The 13815-nt window shown below is 41.1% G+C and overlaps 1 protein-coding gene across 2 annotated transcripts in view; it reads left to right on the plus strand.

Annotated features, from left to right (window-relative positions):
* Positions 1-13815, plus strand: part of SFMBT1 (Scm like with four mbt domains 1) — a 157351-nt gene that overhangs the window by 128033 nt on the left and 15503 nt on the right. For both annotated transcript variants that reach the window (XM_034776928.1, XM_034776929.1), the window contains 7 exons: positions 281-431; positions 2739-2821; positions 4020-4146; positions 5737-5850; positions 7146-7188; positions 8485-8549; positions 12875-13014. In XM_034776928.1, the coding sequence (XP_034632819.1) occupies positions 281-431; positions 2739-2821; positions 4020-4146; positions 5737-5850; positions 7146-7188; positions 8485-8549; positions 12875-13014 (723 nt within the window). The remainder of the gene's footprint in view (positions 1-280; positions 432-2738; positions 2822-4019; positions 4147-5736; positions 5851-7145; positions 7189-8484; positions 8550-12874; positions 13015-13815) is intronic.

The following is a 13815-nucleotide window of genomic DNA, read 5'->3' on the forward strand; positions in this document are numbered from 1 at the left end:
TACTTATTGCTAGCTATTTATCACCTCATTTGTCTTTTAAGTGCCTATAAATTGACTGCTTTATTAATTGTTCTATTACATTTCCAGATATTATCATGCAGTCTGCTGGTCTGTGATTCTGTAAATCATCCTGTCTCTCTCCCCCCTTCCCCCCCCCTTCTAATATTTGCAGATGTGGGATTTGGAAAATACCTGACAATAGATTAGCCTTTCAAAATTAAGAAAGTGTATCTGCTACCCTAAAGGCCATCTGTGTCTCTCTTTTTGGATAACTTTGCAGGTGTTCAATGAAAAATATTTCTTGGTGGAAATTGATGACTTGCGACCAGAATGCACAACCAGCCGGTCATACATTTGTCATGTCAACAGTGCTGGTATCTTTCCTGTGCAGTGGAGTCTGAAAAATGGTTTGCATCTCAGCCCTCCACCAGGTACATGTCTGCACTTTTGTCTGACTCACTGCAGTAGGGCTCTTTGAAAGGAAGAGATTATTATCCCCCAGTGCACTGTGTTAAAAATCTACAAGCTGGGACAGCATTTTTGCAGAAGAGGTGTGCTACCAGCAGGAGGAAGGGAAAGATCCAAATTCAAGAAATCAGCAGCATTAAGCTGGTGGAGTCTGGGCTTCTCATGGAGATGTACTTGGGTTTGAGGGCTGTGGGCACCTCATGCTGGGCTTGGAATGAAAGCATCTGGTTATCCTTGGAGGGAGCATGCATTCCAGGGTGCAGGGAGTTAGTGAGCTATAGCCTCGCTTCCTGTGATATCAGAATGCTGTGGAATTTTCTTCTTCATCCTGCCTGTTCAGCTTTATTTTCTTACTCCCCAAGTGCTCAATGATGGAAATGTGTACAGCAGAGGGCAAAGATCTTAGGGTTTTATACTACCCCTGTCAGCATAGTGTCTGAGCTTCATATTTGCTTTTCACTGGTTAATAGGAGCGGAAAGTGTAATGAGTTTGTCTCTTCCCTGTCCTTACCCTAGGTGTACTAAGGTACTGTGGACAAAGCAGCACTGCTGTTCCAGCCGTCTAGCTCCCCAGGCCTGTATTCAGAGCCCATTAAAAGGTTTCAGGCTTCTCTTCTAAGCAGCACGCACAGAAATGGTTTCTCCTCTAAAGGAAGTGTGGTGCCTTTGAGATTCCTACTGGACGTAGCTTTGACTGACACAATAGAAAAAACATAAATAGCCCCTGTCCTGGTTAATCCCAGGAGAGGTTAGATGGAATTACTGCAATTTAACCTGAAACAGTATCATAGATGCTGTTTCATGTGTAGCTTTTTATCTTTTATAAATTCCTAAACCCGAGTCATGGTAGTACTCTGTAGGGAATACCTTAGTTATCCACTTTGAAGAAGTATTACAGCAGTGCTATAGTTCTTCTGTTGTTGAAACCCTGCTGTTTTCAATCACATGCAATATCCTATGCTGGCAGAATAGCACAACAGTACAGTTTCTTGGTCCCTGCTTCCCTTCCTTTATGTTCTGTACTCTGCCTAAACAAGATGGAGAAGGGAATATCTGCTGCAAAAAGAAACTCTTTTGCCTGGATACTGGAGATTTTGGACTTGGAGCTCCCTACAGCTCTGCATTAAGGTTCCCATATCCCAAATTAATATAGATTTATTAAAATAATAATTATGGAATAACAAAATAGATTAACTACCATGCTTAATGGCTATATAGTGGATTTGCATAGTGATTCATCCTCGTTACACTAGTTATCGTTTATTTAATATACAGTACATCAGTGCCTAGCAAATTTAAGGCACTGTGTAAATAATAACGACTTCTATTAAATCTAAGCCTTTCTGGATTATAACCCTTCGTTTAAAAGTGAGACAATCTTCAGCTGTGCAGTCTGAGCTTGTGTGACACCTTTCAAGAAGTCCTCCTGCATTCTCTAGAATGTGATCAACCTGCAGTGACGTGTTCTGGTTAATGCCCTCTCATGCCTAGCATGTCCAAACTATCTTCAAGTAGACAGTCTCTAAAGAGAAACTAAGACCCATATTTGTAAAGGTATTTAGGTGTTGTTGCACTCAGTGTTGCAACACCAAACTGATATAGAAGCCTACATCTCATTTTCAAAAGGGATCTAAGCAAGCTTCTAAGATGCAGTTGAACATATCGTAATACAGCTTCAGTTGTATTAACAGAGAAGCTAATGCAAGGACATTGTAAGGTTTGTCTTCCCTGCAGTGTTATCTCAAGTTATCTCCTACACAGTTAGTGGAAAATAACACTTGAACAGCATAGTGTTTCCATTAGCAGCATAGAGTAACTGAGTTCTCACTGCATTACTAGTTCCGGTGTTAGCAGCACTCAAACTTCAAACCACACCGCCTGACATGCCAGCTAGTTCGAGTTTAAAGCACCATTTAATTTGGCTAGAGACTTTTGTGTGTGAACGGGAGTCCGGTTAGGGGCAGCACTTGAGTTATACCTTGAGCTAACGCTGCAGTGAAGACAAACTCTCAAGCAGTAGGGCATAACTTAAAACATGCAAAACCACCCAGGGCCTGATCCTGTGTTGCTTACTTGGCAAAGCTGTGGATTTCCTTATACCGCTTCTGTGGAGTGGTGCTGGATTAGGCCTTTCATTGTACAGTGCAACCCACATGCCCCAATTGGGAATTAAATCATCCATATCTTGCATAATGCAAGCATTTGGTTGACTGGAGTCATCTGTTTGGTGTAATACAATTAAGCAACCACTTTGCTTGCTCTTTGCTCAGGTTATCCCGGGCAGGACTTTGATTGGGCGGACTACCTCAAACAGTGCGGTGCTGAGGCTGCTCCCCAGAGCTGCTTTCCTTTGGTGAGCTTTTGCAGAATAATGCTTTTTCCTGTACTGGTGGCTACTCCACATGATGTCCACTTACATAAACAACACCCTTGCTTCCTGTGATTGTTACAGTGGACACATAATGCTTTTGACCCTGTGACCTAAACAGAGCTCATAGTTGTTCATGGAACAGAAGTGTCTAGAGAATGTAATAAAGGTGAACTGAAGTGCTTGTACAAAACAATTCAGAGTTCACAGATTACAGACCAGATGCTGCTGTCAGTGGCAGTGTGAATCTAGAGTAAAAGGCCATTTCACATGAGATCTAACTGTTCATGGAATCACTGCCACTGCACTGGTCCTTCATGTGTGCATCTGTGTTAAAATGGTATCCTTCCCCTGCTTAGCCCTTGCCACCTATCTAGGGTTTTTTCCCCCACTCTTCTTCCTTAACTGTCATTATGATTTGACTTGAAAATTCAATATAATTTTTTCCCATTGAAACATTTTGAGCTAATTTTAAAAGTAAACTGCTAGGACTTGAGTTGGGGTTTTGTCATTCTGTACCACAGTGGTGAACTGCTGAACACTTTGTGAAAGCATCACAAGAGGGCTGTTTCCTTAGCCCTTGCCAACCGTCTCTCTGGAAAACATTGAGGCAGATTTAGTCATCAGGGAAACACTCAAACTTCGGGATGCTGGCAAAGCTTTTCTTTGCAGCTTATCCTCCTCTTGCCCTCTCTCCTCAGTGTCTGAAAATCCAGACGCTGGGCTTTTCTGAGAGGAGTGGGTTGAGAGGTGGGTTGCCTTCTGCCTGTCAGTCTGATTATTTCAGTTTGCTAGCTACTGGTGTGTTACTAGCAGGTAGATAACTGCGAGGAGTTTCTTGATTCTAATTTTGGTTAAATCCTGTCAGTGAGTCTCTCAGCTGAATTTTTCTCATGCTCCAGTGCAAATGCAACCCTATGTGTGTGTGTCATTACATACTATTCTGCCTTGCTTATCTGAAATTCCCTTTAACCTGAAATATGGTTACATATTCTGACATCTGTTAATTACACCGAAAATTCTTTCTGAATCTTTGATTACCCACACGTGTTCGAAGTCCCCCATCATGGTCGTGTAATCAAGTTTGTATGTTTTAGTCCTCCACATGGCTGTTTACATCTGATAGGCTGGTAAATTCACATATTTTCTCCAAACTTCCCTTGATCTGTCATCTTTTTATTAGCTAACTTCCAACCATGGATTTAAAGAGAACATGAAGCTTGAGGCTGTGAACCCTGTTGATCCAGGGGAAATTTGCATTGCCACAGTCACCAAGGTGAAAGAGTCCTACCTTTGGCTTCAATTGGAGGGTAAGTGCCCCTTAAGAGAACAGGAGACTTGCCCCAGTCTAACCTTGCCATGAGTCATGTTAGTACACCAGTCTCACCGGGAGATTGTCATAAATCATTAACCGCAGACACTTTCTGCTAAAAATGTAATTGAAGGACAATATTGTTAGCCCTTTCTCTTGCTCTTCTCCTAGTTAAGTGAATGTTGCCATTTTAAATCTTATCTTGGGGTTAAAATCACCCTATGCAGAGAGTTGGCACAAATCACTATGTAAATCTTTTTTCAGCATTATTTTGAGAGAAAAAAAAATTCTGGGACTTAAGTAGAGCATGGGCTTTGTGCTATATCTCTGCACGGGGTGACTTTCACTTAAGTGAAGGTTTTACTCAAGCTGAGCAGCCTGGCACCTGTAGAAAATAATTTGCAACAGAAAATCTAACAAGATAGAGCTGGCCTTTGCATGGTTCTTTATATTCCTTTTATTTTTCAGTAGAACCTCAAAGATATGAACACCAGAGTTATGGACTTACCGGTCAACCAGACACCTTGTGGAACTGGAAGTCCTCAATCAGGCAGCAGCGCAGACCCAAAAAAAAAAAAATGCAACCAATACTGTACTGCCTTGGGCTTTAGCCACGGAGGGTTGGGGCAGCAGCCATGGCGCGGAGCGGGGCAATCAGGGCTCCAGGCTGGGTGGGGAGTCTCAGGGCTTCTGATCCTCAGCAGCACCAAGGCTCAGTGCTTTAGATGGGGTTGGGGGAGTGCTGGCCCCACGGCTCTGCTCCTGGTTTCAGTCTCGTGGGGGTGCTGGGGCTCAGGGTTTCAGCCCTGTGGCTCTGTTCCTGGCTTCAGTCCTGTAAGGAGTGCTGGGCCTTTAGCTATGAGAGGAGCACCAGTTTCAGCCCCAGCACTCCCCCCCCATCGCTAAAGCCCCGAGCCCTGGTGTGCTCCCCCCAGGTCTAAATCACTGAGCCCCAGTGCTCCCATGGAGCAGAAGCCCTGAGCCCCCCGCCCCGAGCCCTGGTGTCCCGAGGGTCTGAAGCTCTGACTCTCACCCGCGCCCGGAGTCCTGAACCCTCCCACCTTCCCGTTTTTTGGCTGCAGTCCCAACCTCCCATGTGGCTGACATCTATAACCTCTTCTTCAGAGTTACAGACAACCTCCATTCCCGTGGTATCCATAACGGCGAGGTTGTACTATATTCTCCTTGGCGTATGCACAACGTGCTTCAAGTGGCACGTGACTAGGATTCATCACTGGATTTGGTCTTCTAGTTGAATCATTAGTTTCCCTGGCCTGGACCGGGTACTGATTAGGAGCATCACATGAACACTGATCCATGCCCCCCTTGATTTTATTTAAAGAACATCAAGGTGCATTTACTATGTCTTGTGCTGCTCTGCTGAATGAAAGATGACAAACTCCTTCTTTTCCAGCTTTTAGAAGCGAACAAATGAAATCAGGAAATAGTTGCTGATAAATGAAGGAAGGGGAAAATACTAAACCAGTGGCACTATTTTGCAGTCATGTTGACATACAGATAGCAGGTCCCAATACAGAATTTTGAAAACTGCTGTTTCGGTTATATTTTGCTTCTTTTAACTGAACAGGCTCCAAAAGGCCAGTTCCTGAATGCATACTGAGTGTGGAATCAATGAATATATTTCCAGTGGGTTGGTGTGAGACCAATGGATACCAGCTCAGACCTCCTCGCAGAGCAATAGGTACCAGTTCTGTTCTCTTTGTAATTGCTAGCAGTCAAGATGGGGATGGAAGGTCTTTGAAGCTCTAACATGTGCATCTACTGCAGAATTATACCCGTCATACTTCATGAAACTACAAATGAAAGTGTCATCTCATTTTTTAAAATGTATGCAATTACTAGTGTCTACATAAAATATGAACATGAAATATGTTTAAGAATCTTTTACTTGTAGGGAGTGGGGTGAAAAGTGAGAGACAGTACAAACTTATACATTCATATACTTCATATGTATTATGCAATGCAAAATGACTAGGAATACAGTAGTACAGGCAGCGTACAACCCTTCTAGTCCGTTCAGAATGAGATTTAAAGGAATGCAAGGGGCATATCAGAGGGGTTACCCCCAGCCACACTACTCTTGATTGCAACACAGTTTGTGTATAGAATACACAGCAATCTCAAACATGATCTATCAGTCAGTCCATGTAGCTTTAAATTCATCACTCTGTTGAACAGCTCTTCGAGGTATCTAGCTCCTCCAAGCATAAGCGTAGGTCCACGTTTCACCAAATCCAGGTGTCTGTCTTTCTGTTATAGCAGAATTGTTTTCACTGTGGCAAATGCCTGGATTGTAACCTGTATTGGTAGTTGAATACTGCACTTAACATGTAGCTATTTTTATATAACTTCACAGCATTATCTTGGTAACATCTTCTTATCTAGAACTTCTTGGTGACATTAGATTGCCCAGTTAGACCTGTAAAATATTCAAATACCACAGTATTGATGGGTGTGAGAGAAGGCAGTCATGCAGATTTATTTATTTTTGGCTGTTGTTATACATACTCTGATGACTGGCCTGAAACGTACAAGTTTGTGAAGAAGATAATTCTGTGCACAAAAGCTGAGATTTTCACAGCTGGCTAGGGGATCTGATGCCCAACTTTCATTAATTTCAATGAAAATTGGGCATGCAAATCCCCTAAACATTTTTGGATAATATCAGCCCAGATGACTGGTATAAATCTCGTATCAGAGGGGTAGCAGTGTTAGTCTGTATCAACAAAAACAACAAGGAGTCAACCATACTCTCTGTTGTTTTGGTATAAACCTTGTGTCAGTTGTTAAATGATTGCAGCAATTTTTGCATGTAGATACCTTTGGCTTAAAATTTAGAGGATGTGCTGCCATAAAAAATATTTTGTAATGGAAGTTTAACTTGCTGGGCTTTATTTATTTTATTTTATTTATTTATTTATTTAAAATCCTTTCTCTTCTCCTTTCCCCCCACCCCACCCCAATCCGGATTTACAGTGAACAAACAGAGGAAAATTGCTGTAGTTCAACCAGAGAAACAGTAAGTAACAAGTTTATTAATTATTATTATAATCAGTGTGGATTGTGATTTGTCTTTGCAACTTTGGTTTCATAGAAAAGGGACAGTGAAGTTTGTCGGGCCTGAATTTATATCTATACTTAATTCCCACTGATCTTGCAAAACAATCTCTGCCCTTCTGAATTGAGAGCTACAGCACTGTTCAGGGACACTCTTTGAGTGGGAAGCTGTGGTTTTAACAGTTTAGTGCATATAGACTGCACTGATGGTTAATAGATCATTTCACTCTGAGATTTTAGTTGTTGCTTCATCCCTTGTTTTAAGAAGCTGAGCGATCTTCCAGTATTGGAGGACATTTAGGGGTTTTTTGCTGTCTAAAAATATTTGTCAGCATTGTCATCATGTGGATTTCATTATGGAAGCTTTGAACTATTGTAGTGGTTATCCTGAGTTGGGATGATTGCTTCAACTCTTTTCAGTTCATTTTCAGATTCATTCTCCCTTCAGAGCACACAGCCGCCTTCACTAGTGTTAATGTGAGTGCAGTGTACATGTGCTCTGAGGAACAGAATCTGACTTCCTTAGTGTTCTGTTGTGCAATTGAGATTTCCACATTATTTGATGGGAACGTTCAGCTGTTCCATGTGAGAGCTCTCATTCAAATAGTGTGCAGCTAGTGTGTTCCTCCAGAGTGGGAGTTGTATTACATGAGATGCTTACCAGATGGAAAATGGGAGAAAAAATAGTTCAAATAGAGACCATCCTTGTGTTCTCATCTTCAAAGGTTTTGTGAAACTATGTAGCATGAGCTTGTTCAAGTGACACTCACAATGATACAGTTAGTCTTGCTGACCTTGATATCATTGCAGGTATCAGATTTTTCATGGTTGGACATCCCAATACTTGATCCATTGTTTTCAGTAAAATAGACTCTCCTAACATGCCAAGCCACCTGTTTTTTTTAAATGAGACCATTAGAAGTGTGTTTTAGTTTTTGTTTGAATCCACATCTTTTCAAACATGTGACATGTAAAAACTGTGATGGTGTCTCCATGGTGGAGTGGGCTGTGTTACCATGCACCTTTGACACACCTGGCTTTTTCAAACAAGGGAAGAACACCACTGGCATAGAGCTGAGCTAGATCAACACAACTGGCTCTTCCTACAGCCTGAGGAAAGTCATTAAATACTACAAAGATAATTGAAACTATAGGCTTGACGCACTAAATTGGGAGTGAGAAAGGATCTCGCCTGTTTGCAATCTGGATGTTGATGTATCAACCTTGGTCTCTTCCCAACATCCTCTCTCCATTTCAGAATTTTGTCTTCAAGGACTGTCCATGAGAGGCTGAAGAACCAGGAACTGAATTCCACTGACTCAGGTAAGCGTCTTGTTAAGAAAGTAGGAGAGTTCTGTATCTCTATGGCATTATTGTCTAGCTGCTCAATAACTTCATCTGTCCTGAATTAGTACAATAGGGTAAAAACTTTTCGGAGGGATCTTTCAAATGGCAAGGAAGATTTAACTCGCTAACAGCATACAATTAATGCTGCACATGGTACAATGAGAACATGTCTTGATGCTGAAAGTTGGATTATTGTAGCACCTAATCTTTTCTCCCACCAATGGATGTGCTGGGAGCACCTGGAACCGAAATATTTAGTCTTAATAACCCACCCACCCAATTACAAAACACTTTCCTCTGAGCTATATAAGTGGTATACATACCAGTAAATCCCATATGCTGTGTGTGAGAAGGAAATTCTTGTCAAATTAATGTCTAAGCATCCCCCAGCAAAAATACATTAAAATAATATTGAGAGAGATGCATAAAACTCTGGTGCTTGGGTTGGGCTGTTATAACAAACACGTCATATTCCACACTGAACTGTTAGAAAACTATATTGATGTGCAGGTTTGTTTGTCTTTGTGATAACTTGATCATCACTATAAAGCAAGACTGTTCAAAGTGTAAAATAACTCATGTGCCAAATGGCGAAATCTACTCATTTTCTGAAGTGTTGAAAGAATGTATATAAGTACATCTGCTGATGAAACAGCTATACAATTCTAGCCGCATAGTATCTAACCCTAAATTGATCTATTTCCCACACAGTAAAATGCATGTCTAAGGTTGTTCTACTTTGCATATTAATTGGTTTTAAAATGGAGATATAATGTCAATATGATTTCATCTGTTTATCAGTTTATAAACCACTGGAATTAGGGCCTTTTTAGATTAAAGTGCTTTTCAATCAAAATTATAGGATTACTAGAGTAAAATGACTTTATTTTTGTATTTATACATCCATAAATATATTCATATATAAAAGCTTAAATTCTGAAGGATGCCAAGGCATTTTACAGACTTTAACTGACATGCAAACTAAAAACAAGGATTACTTCATCCAACATTAAAGTGCAGCAACTGCTGGTGGAAAAAAATAGCAGTTTAACAATGCAAAGCGATATTATACAACAGTTTAGGTTAGGAAGTAGCAAATAGTTTTTCCGCTTGAAACTGCAAGGAGAATTTAGGGAGCAGTAATTACTGGACTTGGAATTTGTTGAGGACTCCGGTGCTTGAATTACTAATCTTCTCCAATTATATCAAGTGTCTAGGACCTTTGTTTTTTTTCCCCCTCCAATTGCATAGTTTCCCTTAGAATCAGGCTTACTTAGAAGAACGAATATCTCCTGTTAAATCACCAGCACCATTTCCTTCAGTACGATGGAGTTTCTTTGTGGTCTGACCCGGTCTGACCTTGCCTTGCTTCTTCTGACACCTTCCCAGAAGAAGATAGCATGGGTGTAGAGTCATAGACTTGCCTGAGATGTAATATATAATCTCATACCATATGTTGCAGAGCCACTCACTAGTGTAGGTTTGTCATACTTCTATGCCCATTTCACCTGTATAATGCCCTCCAATCCACCTCGACTGGGACTTCCAATGTTTCAAACATATGAAGAACTTTAAATAGCCAGCTTGTGTTTTATGTTTTTGTAATAAATTTGCCATAGAAATGTTTCCTGACTGTCCCTTTTATCCCCTTTCAACTCCTCCCTCTTCCACTTTCCCACATTGAACAATATTAAATTTCCCCGAAATGACAATGGCCATAGGTCTCTGACACCAAGTGATCAGGACCAATGACTAGTGGTAAGCTCCAGTATTTTCCATCAGGACTAGAAATGTGTGCTTTATACCTTTTGGAAAGGGAAACTGCCTGCTTTTAATGTGATTGTGTCATATACTTGTAGCCGTTTTCAAGAAACCTCTTAAACTGTATTGGTGGTAACTAGAAGCAGACAGATATGCAAGTCAGGTATCTTATTTACTCTATCTAGTGTAAGGCTTTTGAAAGCCTATGCACTCTGGAACCTTTTAAAAATGACCTAAAATAGCAAATTCTTATGTCTGCTTTCTCCAAAAATTCTATGGCTCAGAAAAGTCAAGACAATAGACAATAGACAATAGACTTTAAGGTCAGAAGGGACCATTATGATCATCTGGTCTGACCTCCTGCATGCTGCAGGCCACAAAACCGTCCCTACCCTTTCCTTGACTCTGCTAATGAAGTCCCCAAATCCTGTGTTTTAGTGACCTCAATTGGCAGAGAATCCTCCTGCTAGAGATCCCTGCCCCATGCTGCGGAGGAAGGTGAAAAACCTCCAGGGCCTCAGCCAATCTACCCTGGAGGAAAATTCCTTCCCGACCCCAAATATGGCGATCAGTCAGACCCCGAGCATGTAGGCAAGAGTCTCCAGCCTGACCCTTGTTAGCCATTATACTATTTACCTACCATTGCTCGGTATTCCTCAGCTAATATGTTTTACCATTAAACCATGCCCTCCATAAACTTGTCTAACTTAATCTTAAAACCAGACAAGTCCCTCGCCCCCACCGTTTCCCTCGGAAGGCCGTTCCAATATTTCACCCCTCTGACGGTCAGAAATCTTCGTCTAATTTCAAGCCTAAACTTCCCCACGGCCAGTTTATATCCATTTGTTCTCGTGTCCACATTAGTACTAAGCTGGAATAATTCCTCTCCCTCCCTTGTATTTATCCCTCTGATATATTTAAAGAGAGCAATCATATCCCCCCTCAGCCTTCGTTTTGTCAGACTAAACAACCCGAGCTCCTCCAGTCTCCTTTCATACGACAGGTTTTCCATTCCTCTGATCATCTTAGTGGCCCTTCTCTGCACCTGTTCCAATTTGAGTTCATCTTTTTTAAACATGGGAGACCAGAACTGCACACAGTACTCCAAATGAGGTCTCACCAGCGCCTTATACAACGGAAGCAGCACCTCCTTTTCCCTACTAGATATACCTCGCCTAATGCATCCCAAGACCGCATTGGCTTTTTTCACCGCCACGTCACATTGTCGACTCATAGTCATCCTCCGGTCTACAAGAACCCCTAGGTCCTTCTCCTCTTCCGTTACTTCTAACCAATGCGTCCCCAGCTTGTAACTAAAATTGTTGTTAGTCATCCCTAAATGCATCACCTTACACTTTTCACTATTAAATTTCATCCTATTTCTGATACTCCAATTCACAAGCTCATTCAAGTCTCCCTGCAGAATATCCCTATCCTCCTCCGAATTGGCAACGCCTCCCACCTTCGTATCATCCGCAAACTTTTATCAGTCCACTCCTGCAATCGGTTCCCAGGTCAGTTATAAATAGATTAAATAAAATGGGTCCCAAAACCGAACCCTGAGGAACTCCACTGGTAACCTCCCTCCAACTTGACAGTTCACCCTTCAATACCACCCGCTGCATTCTCTCCATTAACCAATTCCTTATCCAACTCTGAATTTTCATATGGATCCCCATCTTTTCTAGTTTAACCAATAATTCCTCATGGGGTACAGTATCAAATGCTTTACTGAAATCCAGGTATATTAGGTCCACCGCATTTCCCTTATCTAATAAGTCCGTTACTTTTTCGAAGAAGGAGATCAGATTAGTTTGGCACGATCTGCCCTTTGTAAAACCATGTTGTAATTTATCTCACTTGCCATTAACTTCGAGGTCCTCAACTACTTTCTCTTTCAGAATTTTCTCCAGCACCTTGCACACTACAGATGTTAAACTAACAGGCCTGTAGTTACCGTGCTGGGTATTCCAGTGGAAAGTTGGTAATATGCCATTTTTAATGGCATGAAACTCCCATCTCTAGCCTAGATAAGAATACATGTGACCCAAAGACTGTAACTGGTCTGGGAATGAATATTCCCTGTTATGGGCCTCAGAATACTGACTCTTCATAGGAAAAGGAGGCAACCTTTCTCTTGCTGATTTTTTTTTTCAAGTGTTTTTTGCTGCTTAGAATGTTAGAAGTATTTGCAGGGAATGGATCATTGGAAATGCACAGATGAGGTGGGCAGTCAAAGGCTCATGATAAATTGCAGAGTTGTATGACTGGATCTGTTTTTGGGCTCACTTTGTTATATGGGTGTGGTTATATTGCCAATACATAAACAGGGTGTGAGTATGCATGTAAAATATATAAGAAGTACATCTCAGCAACATCAATTACAGTCAATGCTATCATTGCAAATGTGACACTTTAACTCCCAAAATGTATGTGGCTTAAACTTTTTTACAAAATATTAAACTTTTCAAGAAGCCAGTCTTGGCTGGGGAGATTGCATTGCATGATCTAAATCTTTGCTGCTGATTTTCATTTCTCAGTTGTAATTAATGGAAAGTACTGCTGTCCAAAGATCTACTTCAACCACCGGTGTTTCTCAGGACCTTACCTTAACAAAGGGAGAATTGCAGAGCTGCCTCAGTCTGTGGGACCTGGGAACTGCGTTCTTGTCCTTAAAGAGGTGAGAGGGTTATGAGTGTGTGCAATACTGCATTTTAAACTCCAGAGTGACTCTCTAATTAGAGATAGGTAATGAACTAATCAATATAAGGCAAGGGTTCTCAAACTGGGGATCAGGACCCCTCAGGGGGTTGTGAGGTTATTACATGGGGGGATTACAAGCTGTCAGCCTCAACCCCAAACCCCTCTTTGCCTCTAGCATTTATAATGGTGTTAAATATATAAAAAAGTGTTTTTAATTTATAAGGGGAAAGGGGTCGCACTCAGAGGCTTGCTATGTGAAAGAAGTCACCAGTACAAAAGTTTAGGAACCACTGAATAAGGGAATGATTATTGTTGGTGAATGTTCTGTTTCTTGGCTAAAATTAAGCATAAGGTATTGAGTGGTTAGAGATGTGGTAAAATACGTCTGATCCACCAGACATGTAATCATTTCATTATTATTGCATTTCTTATTTTTATGTCAAGTAAACCCTAATTAACATTACTGAAAACTACCGGCTGATGTTAGAATAGTTCAGTCCTATTAAAATCCCTAGAACCTCCAATTAGTTCATAGTATATTAGCACTTTTTTTTTCTTTGTACACACACAAAAAAAAAGCATTTCAAGCAGCCCAAAAAGCTTCTATTGTGTTGTGTTGGAATATGTGAAATATGGTTTCTGTCCTATGAAAAAAAGTAGAGAGGTGCAAAATATTCCCAACTGAATGGGAAAGCTCTCTTTTGAAATAGTTTTTTGTATTTTGTTGCAGGGACTTAATCGGGCTTATGTCTATGCAAATCTGCCAGATTCATGACTT

The sequence above is a fragment of the Trachemys scripta genome, chromosome 7 (assembly GCF_013100865.1).
Source record: "Trachemys scripta elegans isolate TJP31775 chromosome 7, CAS_Tse_1.0, whole genome shotgun sequence".
Taxonomy (NCBI): Eukaryota; Metazoa; Chordata; order Testudines; family Emydidae; genus Trachemys; species Trachemys scripta.